At 42.1% G+C, this 26515-nt stretch overlaps 1 protein-coding gene across 1 annotated transcript in view; it reads left to right on the top strand.

Moving 5' to 3' along the window:
- Positions 1-26515, top strand: part of LOC133576727 (protein bicaudal C homolog 1-like) — a 229702-nt gene that overhangs the window by 141827 nt on the left and 61360 nt on the right. The window contains exons 4-6 of the mRNA XM_061930088.2: positions 4104-4183; positions 10002-10160; positions 18094-18147. Coding sequence (XP_061786072.2) covers positions 4104-4183; positions 10002-10160; positions 18094-18147 — 293 coding nt within the window. The remainder of the gene's footprint in view (positions 1-4103; positions 4184-10001; positions 10161-18093; positions 18148-26515) is intronic.

Consider the following 26515-nt stretch of genomic DNA (forward strand, 5'->3'; position numbering starts at 1 on the left):
AGTCGTATATCAACATGGACGGAGCTGCGTGAAAAAAGCCACCCGGCCTCTTCGCGTAAACTTACCTTAACCACTCGCTCATCTTTTCTTCATCCATCCATCCCTTCGAGTTAGCTTTTATGATGACGCCGGCTGGAAAGGTCTCTTTTGGCAAGGTCTTCCTTTTGAATATCACCATGGGTGGAAGTTTCTGGCCATTAGCATGGCAAGCTAGAACCACAGTGAAGGATGACTTCTCATTCCCTGTGGTGCGAATATTCACCGTACGTGCTCCCGTTGTATCCACAGTGCGGTTCACAGGAATATCAAAAGTCAGTGGAACCTCGTCCATGTTGATAATGTTCTCTGGCCGGATCTTTTTTTCAGCTATCTTGTTTTTACAATATGCACGGAAAGTAGCCAGCTTTTCTTGAAAGTCTTTAGGCAGTTGCTGTGAAATAGTAGTCCGTGTGCGGATGGAGAGATTGCGTCTTTTCATGAACCGGAAACCTGTCGCTTAGTAGGAGCCATTTTGTGGTCTTTACAGATGTAAACACACAAAGGAAATGAAACGTAATATCCGCGCGCTTCTTCTTCTTCTACGCGGGCGGGTGGTTGCTTACAGTAGAAGAAGAAGCGCTTCCTGTTCTATGGGGGCGGGTGCTTACCTTGGCGGTTGCTTGCGTAGAAGAAGAAGCACTTCCTCTTCTACGGGGAAAAAAGATGGCGGCTGTTTACCGTAGTTGCGAGACCGAAACTTTATGAAAATGAATCTTAATATTAATCCATATATAAAGCGCACCGGGTTATAAGCCGCACTGTCAGCTTTTGAGTAAATTTGTGGTTTTTAGGTGCGGCTAATAGTGCGGAAAATACGGTACACAGACATGACAATTCCCTTTGAGGCCCTGGAGCCTATCTCAGCTACAATCGAGCGGAAGGCTATAATAAAGTATATTCGACATTTATATAATGGCGCTGTTTTTTCCCATTCAAAGCATGCTGCAAAATTGGTCACCTTTTACTCATTTTTGCAAGGGTGCCTTTTTAAAAGTGTTTTAAAGGGGTAGTATGACTTGTTTCTACATTTAAAACTCTTCCTTGTGGTCTACATAACATGTAATGCTGGTTCATTGATTGCACGGCACACCAGACGATACCTCACGCGGCACAGTGGTTGAAAAACACCGGCTTAGACCGTGGCATGAAACCCGCAAGTGCCTCGAGGTCACGTGACTGCAACCCAACTATAGTATTGTAAATATTTATATGTTCAAATGTTTTTCTTTTTCTTTTGCAAGTGTGCCTTGCTACTGAAAAGATGTTTTTGAAATGTGTTGAAGTAAATGAAGTTGTTTGTGTGGATTGTAAGAAGCTGTTAGTGCCACGTAGTACCAGGACAGGAAGGAGGAGGAGTCTACTCAGACGCCGTCACATGATGTCTGCCGTCCAGTCGGGCTTAAACGCATCATCATCATCATCATCATCATCATCCAGCTCGATGGTCTGCACCAACTTGACTGATGGACAGTGTTGTTAACGCGTTACTGTAACGCCGTTAGTTTCGGCGGTAACTAGTAATCTAACGCGTTATTTTTTTATATTCAGTAACTCAGTTACCGTTACTACATGATGCGTTACTGCGTTATTTTACGTTACTTTTTATGTAGTATAAAGTGTGTTTTATCGGAGCGCTGCTGTGTCATCGTTCTGATTCTTCTTGTGTCACAAGCCGGAGAAGAGAGAGGGACATGCGCTCTGTGTGGGTGTGTCTGAGTGTGAGTGTGGGGAGCGAGGGGGGGGGACGTGTCTGATCATGGCGGAGCCAGAAGTCGAGTTTGCTAACATGGAGATATTTTCACTACTTTTCTTTTGTCGAGCACAAAGAAAAGAACATTTTAGTTAAATGTAAATTGTGCTTTGGATCAAAGATGCCATCTACTGCCCAAAACAGCAATTCAAATCTGCTGAAACAAGCTACATAGCAACATGCTTCCACGAAGCTAGTAAAGAGAGACAGAGACTCTGATGCCACTTCACCTCCACCACCACCACCATTCACCACTGAAGGTACACACTCTGTCAATCAATGTTCCCTCTAATTGTTGATGTGTGTGAGCAAACACAAAAACTCCCTGAGCATTGAGTGGAGTCCATGTGAGCAACTTTAGACGTGCACACTGTGGCTACACCAGCAGCACACCTGGCCCAAACCTCACTAAATAACAACTTACATCTCCATCCATCCATCCATCCATTTTCTACCGCTTGTCCCTTTCGGGGTCGCTGGAGCCTATCTCAGCTGCATTCGGGCAGAAGGCAGCGTACACCCTGGACAAGTCCCCACCTCATCACAGGGCCAACACAGATAGACAGACAACATTCTCTTATTATTAGAATCAAATGACAGCAGTCATTTCCATTTCTAATAGAAGTGTTTAGGCCCACTTACAATGACAATAACAACAAATATTGTTTTTCATGAACTGTGTACTTGTATTGTTTGTCTGAGTGGAGGTCCTGTTTTGGAAATAATTTGTACCCCTTTCAGACATTGCATTTAGTTCCCATTAAAACATTCACATGTTGCACAATGAGATGTAAGCAGGGGATCATGTGTACATTCCTGCAACTTCTTGTTTGTAAAAAATATCGTTTTATTAGTATTTATTTAATATACTAACAGCATTTAATGATTAATATTTATAAATTAAGATTCCTAATAAATGACACTAGAATAAGCACACATTTGATTGGTAAATCATAGTGTAACGACCTGGAATGACACTTTATGTGTGGTGTTGGAGTTGTCCGACTTTTTGTGTGGCTGTAAACGCATCACTGGCTAAGTGCCATATGTGCAAGTGTTGGCGCACATGAGAGAGCGAGCGGCTGCTGTTGATATAACAAAGTTGCTTTTGGTCTGGTTTGTACTGCAGAAAATGACCAGTTTTGCTAGATATCATTTTTTTTACTAATGTTTTGGTGATGTGTTTATGGCCGACAGTAAAGAGTTTTGCTCAGTAAAGTGATGGATGGAATTCATGTCCTCAAAGCGTCTCGACAGACGTTACAATATTTGAACAATGATGACGAAAACGGTTTTCGCATATTTTTTTTATTTGATTTTGTGCGTGGCATAGATTTGCCGTGCGCAGAGGACGCTTGAGCAGTGCGCAATTGCACATGCGCGCTCCTGAGAGGGAACGTTGCTGTCAATTCTCTTATATACTCTTTCATTCTAGACTTCTAGAGTGTTTGATTATCACATCACTCTAAATGTATAGACTATAAAGTTCACAAACATAAAGAGGGATCCTAGTGGGCCAATCTTTCCTTATCTCTAAACTAAAACTGGGGAAATGTGTAGAGTGTTCTGGGTTTCAGACATGATTTTGTATAAGAATTACTTGAGGAAGAAAATGCCTGGTTAGACTTTGTGTATGTAGTGTGTGCCTTTCTTGGTTTACAGCTATGTTGTTATTATGCTGTTTGTTACTTATGTATGTTATGTTGCAGCTATTTAAAATAGTTTTGTCAATTTGTTCTGGCCAGAAACAAATTGGCCTTTGTAACATATCTTTGTCTTTGTGTGTTGTATGTCGACCACATTGTTTGTGTGTTGTATGTAGACCACATTGCTTAGCAGAGTTGAGTGATGCAAATGAATGTCAAGTTGATCAACACATTGTATTATTCTCCAGTGCAATAACAGTACTAAAATAAAGGCTAAAAGGGCATTAATTGGAGCTTTAAAAAAAAAAAGAAAAAAGAAGTAACTAAATAGTTACTTTTCACAGTAACGCATTACTTTTTGGTGTAAGTAACTGAGTTAGTAACTGAGTTACTTTTGAAATGAAGTAACTAGTAACTGTAACTAGTTACTGCTTTTCAGTAACTAACCCAACACTGCTGATGGATGGCCTGAATATCAAACCTGGGAGTTGCGGCAGACACCTACCCAAACCCCTCCCCCACACGCCGCGGCTTCCTCTGGCAGACTGTGAAAAAGTGTGACTCAGGGCTGCGATTACCATGGCGGGCTTTTCTGAGGCACATGTCGGGTGTGAAGAGTCTCTGAGCGGCCATGTTGTGTTGACGTCGTCTCCATCTCTCCTCCGCAGATCCTCACATCAAGGTGTGCGGCAAGAGGGAAGACGTGAGGGAAGCTAAAGACAGGATCATGTTGGTGCTCGACACAAAGGTAAACATCCTCGTGCCGACTTCCCGCTCCTGTCGTCCGTTGCCGAGCAGGAGGCTGCGTTGTCATGGCAACAGAATTGCACACCTTGGCGACTGTGCTGCAGCACCCCCTGGGGGGCAGACAATCATCATGCACCGCCGTGTGCCGCCTAATAGGACAACACTTCAATAGGCACACCTGTGCAGTCCAATGAGGACAAAACAATAGGTACACCTGTACAGTCCAATGAGGACAAAACAATAGGTACACCTGTGCAGTCCAATGAGAACAAAACAATAGGTACACCTGTACAGTCCAATGAGGACAAAACAATAGGTACACCTGTACAGTCCAATACTAAAACAATAGGTACACCTGTACAGTCCAATAATAAAACAATAGGTACACCTGTACTGTCCGATGAGAACAAAACAATAGGTACACCTGTACAGTCCAATGAGAACAAAGCGACACACTTTTGGGGTGTTTCACTTAATTTGACAATGTGTTTGTCACAGTGGGGGGCCTACAACTTCACCATGTCATGCTGAGAGATCTTTAGAATATTTTGACTTTTCTCATGTTGCTAAAAAAGGTAACCACATTTTTAGAAACACCTTAGTATGAGTGCAAAAACTGCAAACAGGAGAGAATTTTTTTTGGTTTTTTCTACTTTGTTCTTGTAAAATGTCATTTTTTTCCCTGTAATATTCTTAACAAATCCCTGGAAAATTACATCTTTTCTCCTATAACATTTTCAATCAATTTCACATAAGATAGCATGTTTTTTCATGAATAGTCTGAATGATTTATTTATTGTAAATAAATGTCTCATCTTGTGTTGCTAAATAAGGTAACAATATTTTTAGAAAACACCTTAGTATGAGTGCAAAAACTGCAAATAGGAGAGAAAAATTTGTAATTTTTCTGCAACCAATTTTACTACTTTATTCTTGTAAAATTAAATTTTTCTTCCTGTAATATTCTGAACAAATCCCTGGAAAATTACATATTTTCTCCTATAATATTTTAATCAATTTCACCTAAGATAACTTATTTTTTCATGACTAGTCTGAATGATTTATTTATTGTAAATAAATGTCTCATCTCATGTTGCTTAAATAAGGTAACCATATTTTTAGAAAACACCTAAGTATGAGTGCAAAAACTGCAAATAGGAAGGTAAGATTGGTCATTTTTCACCAACCAATTTTACTGCTTTAGTCTTGTAAAATTTCATTTTTCTTCCTTGTAATATTTGCCAAAAATATTTGTAAAATTACATCTTTTCTCCTATAATATTCTGAATCAATTCATGTAAGATGACATGTTTTTTTTTCAAGAATAGTATGAATTATTTGTTTATGAATGTATGTATTTATTGTAAATAAATGCTCGTGTCATGTTGCTAAATAATGTGACCATGAAAATAAGTGCAAATTGTCAGAGTTTGTTGGTGACGAACCCCAAGATGCAGAGATGACGGCAGGCATTGAGCGAGAAAACATGATTTAATTAAACACTATGGCAAAAAACAAACAAAAGGGTAACAACAAAAATGCTAAAGTTAGCATGCTCGCAGTCAGAATACATCAAGTACAAAGTCCTATGACTATAGAGCATATGCAAGTAAAATTAGCTAAAAAAAAAAAAAATTTAACCTTAGCATGCTAACAGTTAGCATGTGTCAAGTACCAAGTGTTCAAGGGTGTTTGGCTGTGGAATGTTAGCATGCTAATGTTAGTATGTTAGAATGCTAATTGTTAGTACGCTAACAGTAGCATGTGTCAAGTACCAAATTATGTGACTCTTAGGTGTAAATCGGCTAAAAAAGTTAGCACGCTAAAAGTGCCAAGTTACATGAGTCTGCAAAATTGGCTAAAAAAAAAAGTTAGCACGCTAAAGTGGGTAATGTTGTCTGAGGCTTAGCCAATCCGATTGTTTTGGTTTTGTTGAGTGTCCAACACTACTGTGCAATTTCTATTTAAAGCTCTTTAGCCATTTTCATGCTTGAAAATGTTTAATTTAGGGAAAATGTACACAGAATATGCCTTGTTAGCAAAACCACAAAGCTAAAATACAAATGGTGTATATATCAGTATTTCTAATATACAAAATGTATCAGAGTTGCCCCCGCACCCTTGCTGGAAAAAGTTTGGACACCCCTGTTTTAAAGTACCATTTTAGTAAAAAATAAGTTAGAATAGAATAGAAAGTACTTTATTGATCCCTGGGGGAAATTCAGCACCACAGTTCGCTCACAATAGACATTAAACACTTAGGTATTTTTTACATGTGAATAATATAAATACAGTCTATTATACAGCATTATTCACATGTGAATAATATAAATACAGTTTATTATACAGCATTATTCACATGTGAATAATATAAATACAGTCTATTATACAGCATTATTCACATGTGAATAATATAAATACAGTTTATTATACAGCATTATTCACATGTGAATAATATAAATACAGTCTATTATACAGCATTATTCACATGTGAATAATATAAATACAGTTTATTATACAGCATTATTCACATGTGAATAATATAAATACAGTCTATTATACAGCATTATTCACATGTGAATAATATAAATACAGTTTATTATACAGCATTATTCACATGTGAATAATATAAATACAGTCTATTATACAGCATTATTCACATGTGAATAATATAAATACAGTCTATTATACAGCATTATTCACATGTGAATAACATAAATACAGTCTATTATACAGCATTATTCACATGTGAATAATATAATTACAGTCTATTATACAGCATTATTCACATGTGAATAACATAAACACAGTCTATTATACAGCATTATTCACATGTGTATAACATAAATACAGTCTATTATACAGCATTATTCACATGTGAATAATATAAATACAGTTTATTATACAGCATTATTCACATGTGAATAATATAAATACAGTCTATTATACAGCATTATTCACATGTGAATAACATGAATACAGTCTATTATACAGCATTATTCACATGTGAATAACATGAATACAGTCTATTATACAGCATTATTCACATGTGAATAACATAAATACAGTCTATTATACAGCATTATTCACATGTGAATAACATAAATACAGTCTATTATACAGCATTATTCACATGTGAATAACATAAATACAGTCTATTATACAGCATTATTCACATGTGAATAACATGAATACAGTCTATTATACAGCATTATTCACATGTGAATAACATAAATACAGTCTATTATACAGCATTATTCACATGTGAATAATATAAATGCAGGCAATTATACAGCATTATTCACATGTGAATAATATAAATACAGTCTATTTTATAGCATTATTCACATGTGAATAACATGAATACAGTCTATTATACAGCATTATTCACATGTGAATAACATAAATACAGTCTATTATACAGCATTATTCACATGTGAATAACATAAATACAGTCTATTATACAGCATTATTCACATGTGAATAATATAAATACAGTCTATTATACAGCATTATTCACATGTGAATAACATAAATACAGTCTATTATACAGCATTATTCACATGTGAATAATATAAATACAGGCAATTATACAGCATTATTCACATGTGAATAATATAAATACAGTCTATTATATAGCATTATTCACATGTGAATAACATGAATACAGTCTATTTTACAGCATTATTCACATGTGAATAACATAAATACAGTCTATTATACAGCATTATTCACATGTGAATAAAATGAATACAGTCTATTATACAGCATTATTCACATGTGAATAATATAAATACAGGCAATTATACAGCATTATTCACATGTGAATAACATAAATACAGTCTATTATACAGCATTATTCACATGTGAATAATATAAATACAGGCAATTATACAGCATTATTCACATGTGAATAACATAAATAAAGTCTATTATACAGCATTATTCACATGTGAATAACATGAATACAGTCTATTATACAGCATTATTCACATGTGAATAATATAAATACAGTCTATTATACAGCATTATTCACATGTGAATAATATAAATACAGTCTATTATACAGCATTATTCACATGTGAATAATATAAATACAGTCTATTATACAGCATTATTCACATGTGAATAATATAAATACAGTCTATTATACAGCATTATTCACATGTGAATAGTATAAATACAGTTTGTTATACAGCATTATTCACATGTGAATAATATAAATACAGTCTATTATACAGCATTATTCACATGTGAATAATATAAATACAGTCTAGTATACAGCATTATTCACATGTGAATAGTATAAATACAGTTTGTTATACAGCATTATTCACATGTGGATAATATAAATACAGTCTATTATACAGCATTATTCACATGTGAATAATATAAATACAGTCTATTATACAGCATTATTCACATGTGAATAACATAAATACAGTCTATTATACAGCATTATTCACATGTGAATAATATAAATACAGTCTATTATACAGCATTATTCACATGTGAATAACATAAATACAGTCTATTATACAGCATTATTCACATGTGAATAACATAAATACAGTCTATTATACAGCATTATTCACATGTGAATAACATAAATACAGTCTATTATACAGCATTATTCACATGTGAATAACATAAATACAGTCTATTATACAGCATTATTCACATGTGAATAATATGAATACAGTCTATTATACAGCATTATTCACATGTGAATAATATAAATACAGTCTATTATACAGCATTATTCACATGTGAATAATGTAAATACAGTCTATTATACAGCATTATTCACATGTGAATAATATAAATACAGTCTATTATACAGCATTATTCACATGTGAATAGTATAAATACAGTTTGTTATACAGCATTATTCACATGTGGATAATATAAATACAGTCTATTATACAGCATTATTCACATGTGAATAATATAAATACAGTCTATTATACAGCATTATTCACATGTGAATAATATAAATACAGTCTATTATACAGCATTATTCACATGTGAATAACATAAATACAGTCTATTATACAGCATTATTCACATGTGAATAATATAAATACAGTCTATTATACAGCATTATTCACATGTGAATAACATAAATACAGTCTATTATACAGCATTATTCACATGTGAATAACATAAATACAGTCTATTATACAGCATTATTCACATGTGAATAACATAAATACAGTCTATTATACAGCATTATTCACATGTGAATAACATAAATACAGTCTATTATACAGCATTATTCACATGTGAATAACATAAATACAGTTTATTATACAGCATTATTCACATGTGAATAACATAAATACAGTCTATTATACAGCATTATTCACATGTGAATAACATAAGTACAGTCTATTATACAGCATTATTCACATGTGAATAACATGAATACAGTCTATTATACAGCATTATTCACATGTGAATAACATAAATACAGTCTATTATACAGCATTATTCACATGTGAATAATATAAATACAGGCAATTATACAGCATTATTCACATGTGAATAACATGAATACAGTCTATTATACAGCATTATTCACATGTGAATAATATAAATACAGTCTATTATACAGCATTATTCACATGTGAATAACATAAATACAGTCTATTATACAGCATTATTCACATGTGAATAATATAAATACAGTCTATTATACATCATTATTCACATGTGAATAATATACAAATACATTATACATTTAAGTACACAGGAAGTTCTTTCCATGATTTAAATGAAAGCGTGATGCTAATCATTCTTGGTGGTCTTCTGCGCAGAGTAACAGGGTGACGCTGAAGATGGACGTGTCTCACACGGAGCACTCGCACGTGATCGGCAAGGGCGGCAACAACATCAAGAGGGTGATGGAGGAGACGGGCTGCCACATCCACTTCCCCGACTCCAACAGGAACAACCAGGCGGAGAAAAGCAACCAGGTGTGTTGAGCAATATTTATGCAAGGCAAGCACTTTTGTCCCCATTGTTGTGTCCTCCCAAACCTTGACCTTCACCTATAGTTGTGTCCTCCCAAACCTTGACCTTGACCTTGACCCATAGTTGTGTCCTCCCAAACCTTGACCTTGACCTTGACCCATAGTTGTGTCCTCCCAAACCTTGACCTTGACCTTGACCCATAGTTGTGTCCTCCCAAACCTTGACCTTGACCTTGACCCATAGTTGTGTCCTCCCAAACCTTGACCTTGACCTTGTCCCATAGTTGTGTCCTCCTTGACCTTGACCCATAGTTGTATCCTCCCAAACCTTGACCTTGACCCATAGTTGTATCCTCCCAAACCTTGACCTTGACCTTGACCCATAGTTGTATCCTCCCAAACCTTGACCTTGACCTTGACCCATAGTTGTGTCCTCCCAAACCTTGACCTTGACCCATAGTTGTATCCTCCCAAACCTTGACCTTGACCTTGTCCCATACTTGTGTCCTCCCAAATCTTGACCATGTCCCATAGTTGTGTCCTCCCAAACCTTGACCTTGACCTTGACTCATAGTTGTGTCCTCCCAAACCTTGACCTTGACCTTGTCCCATAGTTGTGTCCTCCCAAACCTTGACCTTGACCCATAGTTGTGTCCTCCCAAACCTTGACCTTGTCCCATAGTTGTGTCCTCCCAAACCTTGACCTTGACCCATAGTTGTATCCTCCCAAACCTTGACCTTGACCTTGACCTTGTCCCATAGTTGTGTCCTCCCAAACCTTGACCTTGACCCATAGTTGTGTCCTCCCAAACCTTGACGTTGACCTTGACCCATAGTTGTATCCTCCCAAACCTTGACCTTTTTCTTGTCTCATAGTTGTGTCCTCCCAAACCTTGACGTTGACCTTGACCCATAGTTGTATCCTCCCAAACCTTGACCTTGACCTTGTCCCATAGTTGTGTCCTCTCAAACCTTGACCTTGACCTTGTCCCATAGTTGTGTCCTCCCAAACCTTGACCTTAACCTTGACCCATAGTTGTATCCTCCCAAACCTTGACCTTGACCTTGTCCCATAGTTGTGTCCTCCCAAACCTTGACCTTAACCTTGACCCATAGTTGTATCCTCCCAAACCTTGACCCTGACCTTGTCCCATAGTTGTGTCCTCCCAAATCTTGACCATGTCCCATAGTTGTGTCCTCCCAAACCTTGACCTTGACCTTGACCCATAGTTGTGTCCTCCCAAACCTTGACCTTTTTCTTGTCCCATAGTTGTGTCCTCCCAAACCTTGACCTTGTCCCATAGTTGTGTCCTCCTAAACCTTGACCTTGTCCCATAGTTGTGTCCTCCCAAACCTTGACCTTGACCTTGTCCCATAGTTGTGTCCTCCCAAACCTTGACCTTGACCTTGTCCCATAGTTGTGTCCTCCCAAACCTTGACCTTGACCTTGTCCCATAGTTGTGTCCTCCCAAACCTTGACCTTGACCTTGTCCCGTAGTTGTGTCCTCCCAAACCTTGACCTTGACCCATAGTTGTGTCCTCCCAAACCTTGACCTTGACCTTGTCCCATAGTTGTGTCCTCCCAAACCTTGACCTTGACCTTGACCCATAGTTGTATCCTCCCAAACCTTGACCTTGACCTTGTCCCATAGTTGTATCCTCCCAAACCCTGACCTTGACCTTGTCCAATAGTTGTGTCCTCCCAAACCTTGACCTTGACCTTGTCCCATAGTTGTATCCTCCTAAACCTTGACCTTGTCCCATAGTTGTGTCCTCCCAAACCTTGACCTTGACCTTGTCCCATAGTTGTATCCTCCCAAACCTTGACCTTGACCTTGTCCCATAGTTGTGTCCTCCCAAACCTTGACCTTGACCTTGTCCCATAGTTGTGTCCTCCCAAACCTTGACCTTGACCCATAGTTGTATCCTCCCAAACCTTGACCTTGACCCATAGTTGTATCCTCCCAAACCTTGACCTTGACCTTGTCCCATACTTGTGTCCTCCCAAATCTTGACCATGTCCCATAGTTGTGTCCTCCCAAACCTTGACCTTGACCTTGACCCATAGTTGTATCCTCCCAAACCATGACCTTTTTCTTGTCCCATAGTTGTGTCCTCCCAAACCTTGACCTTGACCTTGTCCCATAGTTGTGTCCTCCCAAACATTGACCTTGTCCCATAGTTGTGTCCTCCCAAACCTTGACCTTGACCTTGTCCCATAGTTGTGTCCTCTCAAACCTTGACCTTGTCCCATAGTTGTGTCCTCCCAAACCTTGACCTTGACCCATAGTTGTGTCCTCCCAAACCTTGACCTTGACCTTGACCCATAGTTGTATCCTCCCAAACCTTGACCTTGACCTTGTCCCATAGTTGTGTCCTCCCAAACCTTGACCTTGACCCATAGTTGTGTCCTCCCAAACCTTGACCTTGACCCATAGTTGTGTCCTCCCAAACCTTGACCTTTTTCTTGTCCCATAGTTGTATCCTCCCAAACCTTGACCTTTTTCTTGTCCCATAGTTGTGTCCTCCCAAACCTTGACCTTGTCCCATAGTTGTGTCCTCCCAAACCTTGACCTTGACCTTGACCCATAGTTGTATCCTCCCAAACCGTGACCTTGACCTTGTCCCATAGTTGTATCCTCCTAAATCTTGACCATGTCCAATAGTTGTGTCCTCCCAAACCTTGACCTTGACCTTGTCCCATAGTTGTATCCTCCCAAACCTTGACCTTGTCCCATAGTTGTGTCCTCCCAAATCTTGACCATGTCCCATAGTTGTGTCCTCCCAAACCTTGACCTTGACCTTGACCCATAGTTGTGTCCTCTCAAACCTTGACCATGTCCCATAGTTGTGTCCTCCCAAACCTTGACCTTGACCTTGTCCCATAGTTGTGTCCTCCCAAAACTTGACCTTGACCCATAGTTGTATCTTCCCAAACCATGACCTTTTTCTTGTCCCATAGTTGTGTCCTCCCAAACCTTGACCTTGACCTTGTCCCATAGTTGTGTCCTCTCAAACCTTGACCTTGTCCCATAGTTGTGCCCTCCCAAATCTTGACCATGTCCCATAGTTGTGTCCTCCCAAACCTTGACCTTGACCCATAGTTGTGTCCTCCCAAACCTTGACCTTGACCTTGTCCCATAGTTGTGTCCTCTCAAACCTTGACCTTGTCCCATAGTTGTGTCCTCCCAAACCTTGACCTTGACCCATAGTTGTGTCCTCCCAAACCTTGACCTTGACCTTGTCCCATAGTTGTGTCCTCCCAAATCTTGACCATGTCCCATAGTTGTGTCCTCCCAAACCTTGACCTTGACCTTGACCCATAGTTGTATCCTCCCAAATCTTGACCTTGACCTTGTCCCATAGTTGTGTCCTCCCAAATCTTGACCATGTCCCATAGTTGTGTCCTCCCAAACCCTGACCTTGACCTTGACCCATAGTTGTGTCCTCCCAAACCTTGACCTTGACCTTGACCCATAGTTGTATCCTCCCAAACATGACCTTTTTCTTGTCCCATAGTTGTGTCCTCCCAAACCTTGACCTTGACCTTGACCCATAGTTGTATCCTCCCAAACCTTGACCTTGACCATGTCCCATAGTTGTGTCCTCCCAAACCTTGACCTTGACCTTGACCCATAGTTGTATCCTCCCAAACCTTGACTTTGACCATGTCCCATAGTTGTGTCCTCCCAAATGTTGACCATGTCCCATAGTTGTGTCCTCCCAAACCTTGACCTTGATCTTGTCCCATAGTTGTGTCCTCCCAAACCTTGACCTTGACCTTGTCCCATAGTTGTGTCCTCCCAAACCTTGACCTTGACCTACGGACACAAACAGCAATGTTGGTATTTTCTCCAAGTGGCGCTGCACACATGTTAGCGGAGGCTTCCTCCCACTCGGGCAGAAAGAAGACGTTTGCAAACTAGAGCGAGCAACTTGAGAGTTAGTGTGCGTAGTGGCCTGACGGCTGCAGAGGGCCGCCCCTGCTGATTCCTTAATGGACATCTACGTCCCAACTCCTCTGTTGTTTCAGCTGGGCGACTTTGTGGTCTGAAAATACGCATTTTTCTCTGCTGGAGGCAATGTGAGTAACTCTAGGGGCCACCTGGCTTGTTTCATGGGGGCTTGGGCTGACAGAAAAGGCCCGCCTGTATCCTGAATTGGTCTATAATCCAAATATCTGTCTGGATTTCCAAGTGGCATACATTAGAGAGTTTTGCCGTCTATTTGTGTGATTTTTGAAGTGGCCTATATCAAATAACCAACACCTGAAATGACAACATTTGACAGGAGCAACAGTCAAGGAAAGCACAAAAATGCCTGACACTTTCTTCAGATTTCAAACATTTTTCCATAGCAAATACTGGAAACAACATGTGACATGTAAAGTTACATTTCAACAACATATAAATATATGTTTCAGTGTTGCTAGTTAAAACACATTCAAGTGACAGTACAGTTTGGAAACATTTGTTGATGACATCTATTAAACAAGACAAGAAGCAAAGAATCAAACAGAGACAGAATTCAATTTGGACTCAATTTTGAGGAGAGACGCGGCCACTGTACTCTCTGTACAGTCTTGCACCACGCTCTGCCAAAAGATTGCACTCGTCCTTCTTTATTTGACTTTCTCCCCCCACCTGACCACAGCTGCTTTCAGAGGGAAGTGGGTCATAAACAGCATTGCCTTACCGAACAGTTCAAAAGAAGAGGTCGTAAAATAGTTCAAAAAGAGTTCCGTAAAATAGTTCAGAAAGGGTTCATAAAATACTTCAAAAAGAGGTCGTCTGGAAATTGGGCAGATCCTGTCATCTGTCCGATTTGAAGTCACAGTGGAGTTTTACGAGCCTTCCTCCCGGTAGGCCCCAAAGACAGCTCCCGTTTCCCTGCCAGGAACTCAATGTAATACAAAGCTTTTGTGATAATTTAGAAACAATCGTTCTAAAAAAATACCTTTCTTGGAAAACCAAACCATGTATTCCAAATTGTTGGAAAAGGTTTGAGGCACCAAGAGGGACTGGTACTGATAAGATTTTTACAGTTCCGGTTCCATTTTTGATTCTGCTTAATGGTTCTCCTATCGATTCTTATTTGGAAAGAAAAAGGGGAAAAAAATGGATTAGGCCCAATTTTGTGTCGTTTAGAGCAGGAGTGCGCAAACGTTTTGCCTCTGAGGGCCAAAGTGAAAATGTGCCAAAAGTCCGTGGGCCAAACAGCGATTTTCACCATGTAACCGCACCACTGTTACGATAAAACAACATTATATTATATTTATTGTCAAGTTACCTTCAAGCTGTTTGGTCTTAGTCCAAATTATAGAAAAGTTGTGTCCTTTCCGGCCCCGCTAGATACCTGAACTGGACTATGTGAGAGAACAAATATCAGAATTGGATTGTTTTTAACAATAACATGCTGTTTTTGTATCCTTCTTCTTTAATACACTGTTAGGGTTTCTGTCAGGTTCAAACACCGATGACATCTATTAAACAGACAAGAAGCAAGGAATTAAACAGAGACAGGATTCAATTTAGCTCAATGAGGAGAAACATCTGGGCTGTACTCTTGTAAAGTCTTCCACCACGCTCTGACAAGAGAATTCTACGCCTCCTCTTTTATTTGGACTTTCCCTGATTACAAAGCGAAGTGACGTTCCACGTCCCAAGAGCCAGCTTATGTAGCCGAGGATCGGACCGCCAAGTGCCCTGCCCTCGGCTGCCGCCCAGCTCACACTGCACCCGACCTCTATGGCCCCTGCTATGGGTGGTGAGCCCATTGGAGGGGGGACCCACGTTGCCTCTTCGGGCTGTGTCCGGCCGGGCCCCATGGGGACAGGCCCGGCCACCAGGCGCTCGCCATCGTGCCCCACCTCCGGGCCTGGCTCCAGAGGGGGGCCCCGGTGACCCGCGTCAAGGGGAGGGAAATCTGGGTCCTTCGTTTGTGTTCTTCATCGAGGTCTTCGAGCGGCTCTTTGTCTGATCCCTCACCTAGGACCAGTTTGCCTTGGGAGACCCTACCAGGGGGCATAGAAACCCCCGGACAACATAGCTCCTAGGATCATTGGGACACGCAAACTCTTCTACCACGGTAAGGTGGCAGTAAGTCGGACACGTTTCCAGTGAGCGTTGGACTCCGCCAAGGCTGCCCTTTGTCACCAATTCTGTTCATAACCTTTATGGACAGAATTTCTAGGCGCAGCCAGGGCGTTGAGGGGATCTGGTTTGGTGGCTGCAGGATTAGGTCTCTGCTATTTGCAGATGATGTGGTCCTGATGGCTTCCTCCGGCCAAGATCTTCAGCTCTCACTGGATCGGTTCGCAGCCGAGTGTGAAGCGACTGGGATGGGAATCAGCACCTCCAAGTCCGAGTCCATGGTTCTCTCCCGGAAAAGGGTGGAGTGCCATCTCCGGGTTGGGGAGGAGATCTTGCCCCAAGTGGAGGAGTTCAAGTACCTCGGAGTCTTGTTCACGAGTGGGGGAAGAGTGGATCGTGAGATCGACAGGCGGATCGGTGCGGCGTCTTCAGTAATGCGGACGCTGTATCGATCCGTTGTGGTGAAGAAGGAGCTGAGCCGGAAGGCAAAGCTCTCGATTTACCGGTCGATCTACGTTCCCATCCTCACCTAAGGTCATGAGCTTTGGGTCATGACCGAAAGGACAAGATCACGGGTACAAGCGGCCGAAATGAGTTTCCTCCGCCAAGTGGCGGGGCTCTCCCTTAGAGATAGGGTGAGAAGCTCTGTCATCCGGGAGGAGCTCAAAGTAAAGCCGCTGCTCCTCCACATCGAGAGGAGCCAGATGAGGTGGTTCGGGCATCTGGTCAGGATGCCACCCGAACGCCTCCCTAGGAAGGTGTTTCGGGCACGTCCGACCGGTAGGAGGCCACGGGGAAGACCCAGGACACGCTGGGAAGACTATCTCTCCCGGCTGGCCTGGGAACGCCTCGGGATCCCCCGGGAGGAGCTGGACGAAGTGGCTGGGGAGAGGGAAGTCTGGGCTTCCCTGCTTAAGCTGCTGCCCCCGCGACCCGACCTCGGATAAGCGGAAGAAGATGGATGGATGGATGGATTACAAAGCATCAGCTGTTTCTAAAGGGAGAGGGGGTCGTAAACAGCTGATGCCTTCGGTCACAAAACAGTTCAAAGAATAGATGCCTGGAGCTTGCGTCAGGTCCTGCTTCCTATCCGCTTTGTAGATCTCGGGTCAAGACAAGATCTTCCTGTGGATCACAATAGATCAAAGAAACCGACACCTTCATGTCGCTTCCCATCGTACACAGTGGAGTTTTACAAGCCTTTTGCTTGGTAAGATCAAAGACAGCTTTTGTTCTCTCGCCGGGAACTTACATACAATTATTCTGACAGTTTCTTTGAGCCTAGGCTCCCCCTACAGGTGTCCTCCATCTACTGCTGCATTGACTTACTTTTGAAATGGCTTTTTGGGAGAAAATCCTCCCAGCTAAAAGCGCTGAACCTGCTTAACTCTTGTAAGGTTGCCAGCAATTTGAAGTGAATTTATTAATGAATGGAAATGATCCATGGCTGCGGTACATGGACCTATTTCTAGAATGACGCACTGAAAGGCAGACAAATGCTGAGAGACTTCCTTCTGAACACTCGAGAGCCATCAAGCTGCTGCTAAAAGCTTGACTGATGCGTCCCGAGCGCCGCAGCGACTATAGAACTTCTTGGCACGTTGGGGCGATGATGTCAAGCACATGTGGGATATTTGCTACTCTGGGACTTGTGTGTTACTAATATGCTTGGGAAAGTGTTTTTAACGAGCTGTTAAAAATAGCCACCATCATGTGGGCAACATTACGCTCAAAGATGAAGTCCACATTTTGGGGATGTGCTGTCAACATGGAGATGAGGTCTGATAAAACATGCAAGAATCTTAGCTTGGACTAAACTGTTGTCTTGTTTTGATGCTCTCCAGGTGTCCATCGCAGGGCAGCCAGGAGGGGTGGAGGCGGCTCGAGTTAAAATCAGGGTAAGTTGGAGCATATTTGGAAGGGGGTTAGTCCCACCGGAACCATTTGGTAGCGGAACACGTCCTATTAGTTATGGCGTCCACTCAAGCACAGACCTGTATTCTTTTCAACTCACTTGGGTTCTGGACTAATGTTTGGACCTGAGTGCCCGTTTTGGGTTTCACACGTTCCATGTTCCTACTTCCATAACAGAGTTTTTTATTTGTAAAAGCACTTTACATTGAGCAACAACCTCAAAGTGTTACAGTGCATTCAAAAAAACAAAAACAAAACAACAACACTAAAACCACAAACAGCTTCCCCCAACAAGTAAAATAAATAGAACTAGAACAGCCTAGGAGTGTGATCCCACGATAGTTAGAACACACCCTCCGGTTCCCCTTCTTAAAGAGAGGAACCACCACCCCGGTCTGCCAATCCAGAGGTACCGCCCCTCTGGATTGGCAGACCGGGGTGGTGGTTCCTCTCTTTAAGAAGGGGAACCGGAGGGTGTGTTCTAACTATCGTGGGATCACACTCCTCAGCCTTCCCGGTAAGGTCTATTCAGGTGTACTGGAGAGGAGGCTACGCCGGATAGTCGAACCTCAGATTCAGGAGGAAGAGTGTGGTTTTCGTCCTGGTTGTGGAACTGTGGACCAGCTCTATACTCTGGGCAGGGTCCTTGAGGGTGCATGGGAGTTTGCCCAACCAGTCTACATGTGTTTTGTGGACTTGGAGAAGGCATTCGACCGTGTCCCTCGGGAAGTCCTGTGGGGAGTGCTCAGAGAGTATGGGGTATCGGACTGTCTGATTTTGGCGGTCCGCTCCCTGTATGATCAGTGTCAGAGCTTGGTCCGCATTGCCGGCAGTAAGTCGGACACGTTTCCAGTGAGGGTTGGACTCCGCCAAGGCTGCCCTTTGTCACCGATTCTGTTCATAACTTTTATGGACAGAATTTCTAGGCGCAGTCAAGGCGTTGAGGGGATCTGGTTTGGTGGCTGCAGGATTAGGTCTCTGCTTTTTGCAGATGATGTGGTCCTGATGGCTTCATCTGGCCAGGATCTCCAGCTCTCGCTGGATCGGTTCGCAGCCGAGTGTGAAGCGACTGGGATGAGAATCAGCACCTCCAAGTCCGAGTCCATGGTTCTCGCCCGGAAAAGGGTGGAATGCCATCTTCGGGTTGGGGAGGAGACCCTGCCCCAAGTGGAGGAGTTCAAGTACCTCGGAGTCTTGTTCACGAGTGGGGGAAGAGTGGATGGTGAGATCGATAGGCGGATCGGTGCAGCGTCTTCAGTAATGCGGACGCTGTATCGATCTGTTGTGGTGAAGAAGGAGCTGAGCCGGAAGGCAAAGCTCTCAATTTACCGGTCGATCTACGTTCCCATCCTCACCTATGGTCATGAGCTTTGGGTTATGACCGAAAGGACAAGATCACGGGTACAAGCGGCCGAAATGAGTTTCCTCCGCCGGGTGGCGGGGCTCTCCCTTAGAGATAGGGTGAGAAGCTCTGTCATCCGGGGGGAGCTCAAAGTAAAGCCACTGCTCCTCCACATGGAGAGGAGCCAGATGAGGTGGTTCGGGCATCTGGTCAGGATGCCACCTGAACGCCTCCCTAGGGAGGTGTTTAGGGCACGTCCGACCGGTAGGAGGCCACGGGGAAGACCCAGGACACGTTGGGAAGACTATGTCTCCCGGCTGGCCTGGGAACGCCTCGGGATCCCCCGGGAGGAGCTGGATGAAGTGGCTGGGGAGAGGGAAGTCTGGGCTTCTCTGCTTAGGCTGCTGCCCCCGCGACCCGACCTCGGATAAGCGGAAGAAGATGGATGGATGGATGGATGGAGAACAGCCTAATAGCTAGAACTAGCACACATATGTTTAAAAAAAGGCTTTTGTTACGACCGGGTCGTATGGTGATGCGGGGTTTGGTCTCCCAGGATGCAAACGGACGACTCCGGACAGGACTTGCAGGTAGGAACATGATTTAATAGTAAATTAACAGTCAAAGAGGTACAAAACAGAAAACAAACCGACGGAACAAGGTGCCGATCGCACCTGAAGCTAAGGCTACTACTTAGCACAGACTAGAGATCACTAGCAGGGGCTAGGAGACAAGCAAAACTTAGGTAACAGGAGCCTGACGCAAACAAAGAAGCCAGACCGACTGACTGGCAAAAGCGGGCTTAAATAATGTCTCTGATTACACAAGAGGCAGGTGAAACTAATACGTAGCCATGGTAACAAACTCAGAGGTGCATAAACAGGAACTAAAGGAGTCCAAAACTAACAGAAAACACAAGTGACTCGAAAAACTTAGACTATGATCCGGGCAGCGGATCATAACAGCTTTTTTTTTTTTTTTTTTTAAACAAGGGTTTTTAAGCCTTTTTTCAATCAATCAATCAATCTTTATTTATATAGCCCTAAATCACAAGTGTCTCAAAGGGCTGCACAAGCCACAACGACATCCTCGGTACAAAGCCCACATACGGGCAAGGAAAACTCACCCCAGTGGGACGTCGATGTGAATGACTATGAGAAACCTTGGAGAGGACCGCATATGTGGGTAACCCCCCCCCTCTAGGGGAGACCGAAAGCAATGGATGTCGAGTGGGTCTGACATAATATTGTGAGAGTCCAGTCCATAGTGGATCCAACATAATAGTAAGAGTCCAGTCCATAGTGGGGCCAGCAGGACACCATCCCGAGCGGAGACGGGTCAGCAGCGCAGAGATGTTCCCAGCCGATGCACAGGCGAGCGGTCCACCCCGGGTCCCGACTCTGGACAGCCAGCACTTCATCCATGACCACCGGACCTGTGCCCCCCCCTCAAGGAAAAGGGGAGCAGAGGAGAAAAGAAAAGAAACGGCAGATCAACTGGTCTAACAGGGGGGCTATTTAAAGTTAAAGTTAAAGTTAAAGTACCAATGATTGTCACACACACACTAGGTGTGGCGAAATTATTCTCTGCATTTGACCCATCACCCTTGATCACCCCCTGGGAGGTGAGGGGAGCAGTGGGCAGCAGCGGTGGCTGCGCCCGGGAATCATTTTTGGTGATTTAACCCCCAATTCCAACCATTGATGCTGAGTGCCAAGCAGGGAGGTAATGGGTCCCATTTTTATAGTCTTTGGTATATTAAAGGCTAGAGTATACAAATGAGTTTTAAGATGGGACTTAAATGCTTCTACTGAGGTAGCATCTCTAATTGTTACCGGGAGGGCATTCCATAGTACTGGAGCCCCAATAGAAAACGCTCTATAGCCCGCAGACTTTTTTTGGGCTCTGGGAATCACTAATAAAAAAAAGCATCCACAGTCTGTGGTGCCCTCAGGTGGTCAGGGAGAGCGTTCCACAGACTTACATACATCCTCACTCATTTGCTCTCACTCAGCTTAACTCAAAATGTCAAAACAAAGCTACTTTAGTGCGGTTCGCTCGGCGTTTAGACTCCTGTTTTCGTCATATGACCAACAGCTGCATAAAGTCAGCTTCTGTCATATATAGCATGACCTAACGCAAATATTGTGTTGAATACGTTATCTTTACTGTCTTTGATTTCACAAAAAGCCAATAAAATATGCGTTTAAGGTAGTGTTGTACGGTATACCGGTACTAGTATAGTATCGCGGTACTAACGAATGAAAAACGGTACTATACTCTGTTTGAAAAGCACCGCTTCCCCATTTTTTTACGTTTTGTTTTTAACGGGCGTGACGGCGCGTCGTTGTCACGTCCTGACATTGTTGGTTTTACGAGCAGAGGAGCATGTTGGGCAGCGCACACACACAGAGTACTTACAAGCAGACACAGTGTGTTAGACAGAAAAGGGAGAATGGACGCATTTTGGTGTAAAAAGTCAAGATAAAGGTGAAGTTATAACACTGAAACACCCTCAGGAAGAGCTGCTTTAAGACATGGCTAAAATCCATCCACAGTGTTTTAGCTACTTCTCAATCACTAATCCTCGTCTCCATGGCAACACATAAAGTAGTACCATTATCACTGGAGGACAAGGAATAGCTAAAACATGCTTTGTTCTTTGAATGAAGAAAAAAGAGATTGTTGAGCCATGACTCACCTATGTTATCTTGATACATGTACAGTATGTACACCTTATACTTAGGGGTGTAACGGTACGTGTATTTGTATTGAACCGTTTCGGTACGGCGGTTTCGGTTCGGTTCGGAGGTGTACTGAACGAGTTTCCACACGAACATATTAAGTAGCCGCCTCTGCTTCCTTCTGCCTGTCTCTGTCAGTCCTCTACACAGCACCCAGCATTGTCCCGCCCACACAACCATCTGATTGGTTACACACAGAGCGGTAACAGCCAATCAGCAGTGCGTATTCAGAGCGCATGTAGTCAGGTAAGCAGGTAATCATCAGGCAGCGGACTCTCCCCAAATGATAATAAACACCTCCCAGTCAACTACTAGTAACATCACTATGAGCCCGTTGACCTTCTAGAAATATAAACTGCAGCTCAGCTCACTCGCAGTCCTGGCTTGAGGTGAAGGCTAATTAGCTTTTAGCGTAACGTTAGCTCATTTTGCTGTGTGTGTGTGTGTGTGTGTGTGTGTGTGTGTGTGTGTGTGTGTGTGTGTGTGTGTGTGTGTGTACGTGTGTTACGGACAGCAAAGCCCTGTCTGTCTGTTATTTCACTTTACCTTTTTCTGTGTTGAAGCAGCAAAAAAGGACATTATGTTAAATGAAGAGTTTCTGCCTCTGATAGTTGATATAATAATGTACCGTATTTTCCGCACCATAAGGCGCCCTGGGTTATAAGCCGCGCCTTCAATGAACGGCATATTTCAAAACTTTGTCCACCTATAAGCCGCCCCCGTGTTGTAAGCCGCATCTAACTGCGCTAAAGGAATGTCAAAAAAACAGTCAAATAGGTCAGTCAAACTTTAATAATATATTAAAAACCAGCGTGATGTGGGCGCGCATGGAATCGTATATCAACATGGACGAAGCTGCGTGAAAAAAGCCACCCGGCCTCTTCGCGTAAACTTAAAATTACCTTAACCACTCGCTCATCTTTTCTTCATCCATCCCTTCGAGTTAGCTTTTATGATGACGCCGGCTGGAAAGGTCTCTTTTGGCAAGGTCTTCCTTTTGAATATCACCATGGGTGGAAGTTTCTGGCCATTAGCATGGCAAGCTAGAACCACAGTGAAGGATGACTTCTCATTCCCTGTGGTGCGAATATTCACCGTACGTGCTCCCGTTGTATCCACACTGCGGTTCACAGGAATATCAAAAGTCAGTGGAACCTCGTCCATGTTGATAATGTTCTCTGGCCGGATCTTTTTTTCAGCTATCTTGTTTTTACAATATGCACGGAAAGTAGCCAGCTTTTCTTGAAAGTCTTTAGGCAATTGCTGTGAAATAGTAGTCCGTGTGCGGATGGAGAGATTGCGTCTTTTCATGAACCGGATCCCTGTCGCTTAGTAGGAGCCATTTTGTGGTCTTTACAGATGTAAACACACAAAGGAAATGAAACGTACGGTAATATCCGCGCGCTTTTTCTTCTTCTACGCGGGCGGGTGGTTGCTTACAGTAGAAGAAGAAGCGCTTCCTGTTCTATGGGGGCGGGTGCTTACCTTGGCGGTTGCTTGCGTAGAAGAAGAAGCGCTTCCTGTTCTACCGGGAAAAAAGATGGCGGCTGTTTACCGTAGTTACGAAACCGAAACTTTATGAAAATGAATCTTAATATTAATCCATATATAAAGCGCACCGGGTTATAAGGCGCACTGTCAGCTTTTGAGAAAATTTGTGGTTTTTAGGTGCGCCTTATAGTGCGGAAAATACGGTAAGTGCATCATTAAGCCTACATGAACTCCATGGTGTTCAGGGATGAATAGTCTCTCCTATTGCTATTGTACTATTTTTTTCAGCTATAGTTACATGAATCATTAGTAATGCAGCAGCCTAGTTTTGAATGGCAGGGTCCCTGCTATCACATGTTGATAAAAATATAACATTTACATAATAAATCAACGACAGGCTTCCCAAATGCTGTAATAAATGAAGCATGATGAGTTGACTTGGAACTGTTTAATGTTGCACTTTTTATATGTAGAAGAAAAGTTTTGTCATTTTATTTAATCTGATCAGAATCAGCTTTATTGTCATTACGCAAGGTAACGAGATTGAGGCCATGCCATACAGTGCGATGTGTGCATGCTAGAAAAACAATGTGCAAATATATAAAAATATAAAAAATGTAGAAGTGCAATGAATATGGTGTGAAATGAATATATACATGAAAAAAACAAAACAAAAACAGGGTGGTTGGTGGAATGGGTTATTGCACCGAAGAGAAGGCAGTTATGAGGGACAATGGGGCAGTCCGTTCAGGATGGTTATGGCCCTGGGGAAGAAGCTGACTTGAGGCAGTTTAATGTTGATTAACATGGGCAGAATTATTATAGTGTTCCCAATGTTAAAAGGATAAAGCCATTGTTTACAAATTTGGTAAATAAATAACCAAAAAATGTATATTTTGTTGTTTTCTTACTGTACTGAAAATGAACTGAACCGTGACCTCTAAACCGAGGTACATACCGAACCGACATGTTTGTGTAGCGTTACACCCCTACATTATACTGTCTTCAAATGTGCATTTTATGATATCAAATAGGGACTTTTCTCGAGACTAAAACCAATGATTCATGTTTCTTATCTGTTTCACTTGACCAAGGTTTCGGTCGGCGGACCACGTTCAAGAACCAATGGAGGTTCCGCTGTATATAATTAATATGTGACTTCCAGTTGATTTGATCATTTCTCTTGCATATTTGTCATTTTAAAGCTGGTTTAGCGTTCACAGTTGAAGTGAGCCACACCACAGTTCAATTGCAGGCGGTCTGAGACAAGTCCATGTCCAGCACACCTGGGTGATGGTGACCAAACACACCTGAGCAGCAGAGCAGACACACTTAGAACCAAACATGACTTATGATCCCATTGCAGAGCCCCTTCATGTGATAAGTCTACCTGTCCCAAAACCTGCCAAGTCTTTCCCCACCACCACTCTTATCTCCACAACTGAGGAGTGATGGAAATGTTGCATATTTGTGTGCTGAAACATGTCAGCGTTTATCTTTCTGAGCCACGTGGTTGTTTGCACAAGCAGCAAGTCAGCGCCAGCATCCCATAATATTCTTCATTCTCAGAGTCAGCAGGAGGGAAAACTTTGTTGGTCTGTGACTGTCACCATGCACTTATGCAACATACTCTCTTTACCACATTATATATATATATATATATATATATATATATATATATATATATATATGTATGTATGTGTGGGGAAAAAAATCACAAGACTACTTCATCTCTACAGGCCTGTTTCATGAGGGGTTCCCTCAATCATCAGGAGATTTTAATGGGAGCATTCGCATACCATGGTTTATATAGGGCACAGAGTGGGTGGGTACAGGCTGGCGTAGGGGCGTGGTGATTGGCTCATGTGTTACCTAGGAGGTGTTTCCGTCTGTGGCGGCATGCTGATACAATTTCGCTGCGCTTGTTGAGGGATGACGGGTCTGGACGGTAAATAATAAACAGTTTCTCTTTCAAGCATAGGTTGCATCTTTTATTACCACTATTGTAAGGTGTGCTGGATGCAAGAATTTGCCATGTTATTGAATATTCAACATTATTGTCTTTCAGGTCCCAAATGTGTTTGCTGAGTTCTGTGGTATTTCGCAGGTTTTTGTTCCTGAAAGAAGCCTTGTGATTGTTCCATCTGGTTTTGAATTCTCCCTCGGTTAATCCTACATATGTGTCGGATGTGTTAATGTCCTTGCGTATTACCTTAGATTGATAGACAACTGATGCTTGTAAGCACCCCCCGTTGAGAGGGCAATCAGGTTTCTTTCGACAGTTACAGTCTTTGTTGGTTTTGGAGTCGCTCTGTCTGGGGGCCGACGGCTCATTTGCAATTGTTTTGTTGTGGTTTGAGATGATTTGTCGTATATTGTTCATGCAGCTGTAGCTCAATTTAATGTTGTTCTTGTTGAATACTTTTCTTAGGGTGTTGTCTTTGGGAAAGTGTTTGTCAATCAGATTGAGGAATTTGTGTCCAATGTTAGTTGAGACGTTTTTGCTGTATGGGGGGTTGTACCAGATGATGTCGTTTCGTTTTCTGTTCTTTTTTGGCTGGTTTCCTGGCGTGGGTTCATAGGTGAGGGTGAAATTGTATCCGCTTTCATCAAGGGCTTTTTGGTACGGGGGGGTTATATATATATATATATATATATATATATATATATATATATATATATGTATATATATATATATATATATATATATATATATATATATATATATATATATATATATATAGTATATATATATATATATATATATGTGTCACC

Source organism: Nerophis lumbriciformis, linkage group LG02, assembly GCF_033978685.3.
Source record: "Nerophis lumbriciformis linkage group LG02, RoL_Nlum_v2.1, whole genome shotgun sequence".
Taxonomy (NCBI): domain Eukaryota; kingdom Metazoa; phylum Chordata; class Actinopteri; order Syngnathiformes; family Syngnathidae; genus Nerophis; species Nerophis lumbriciformis.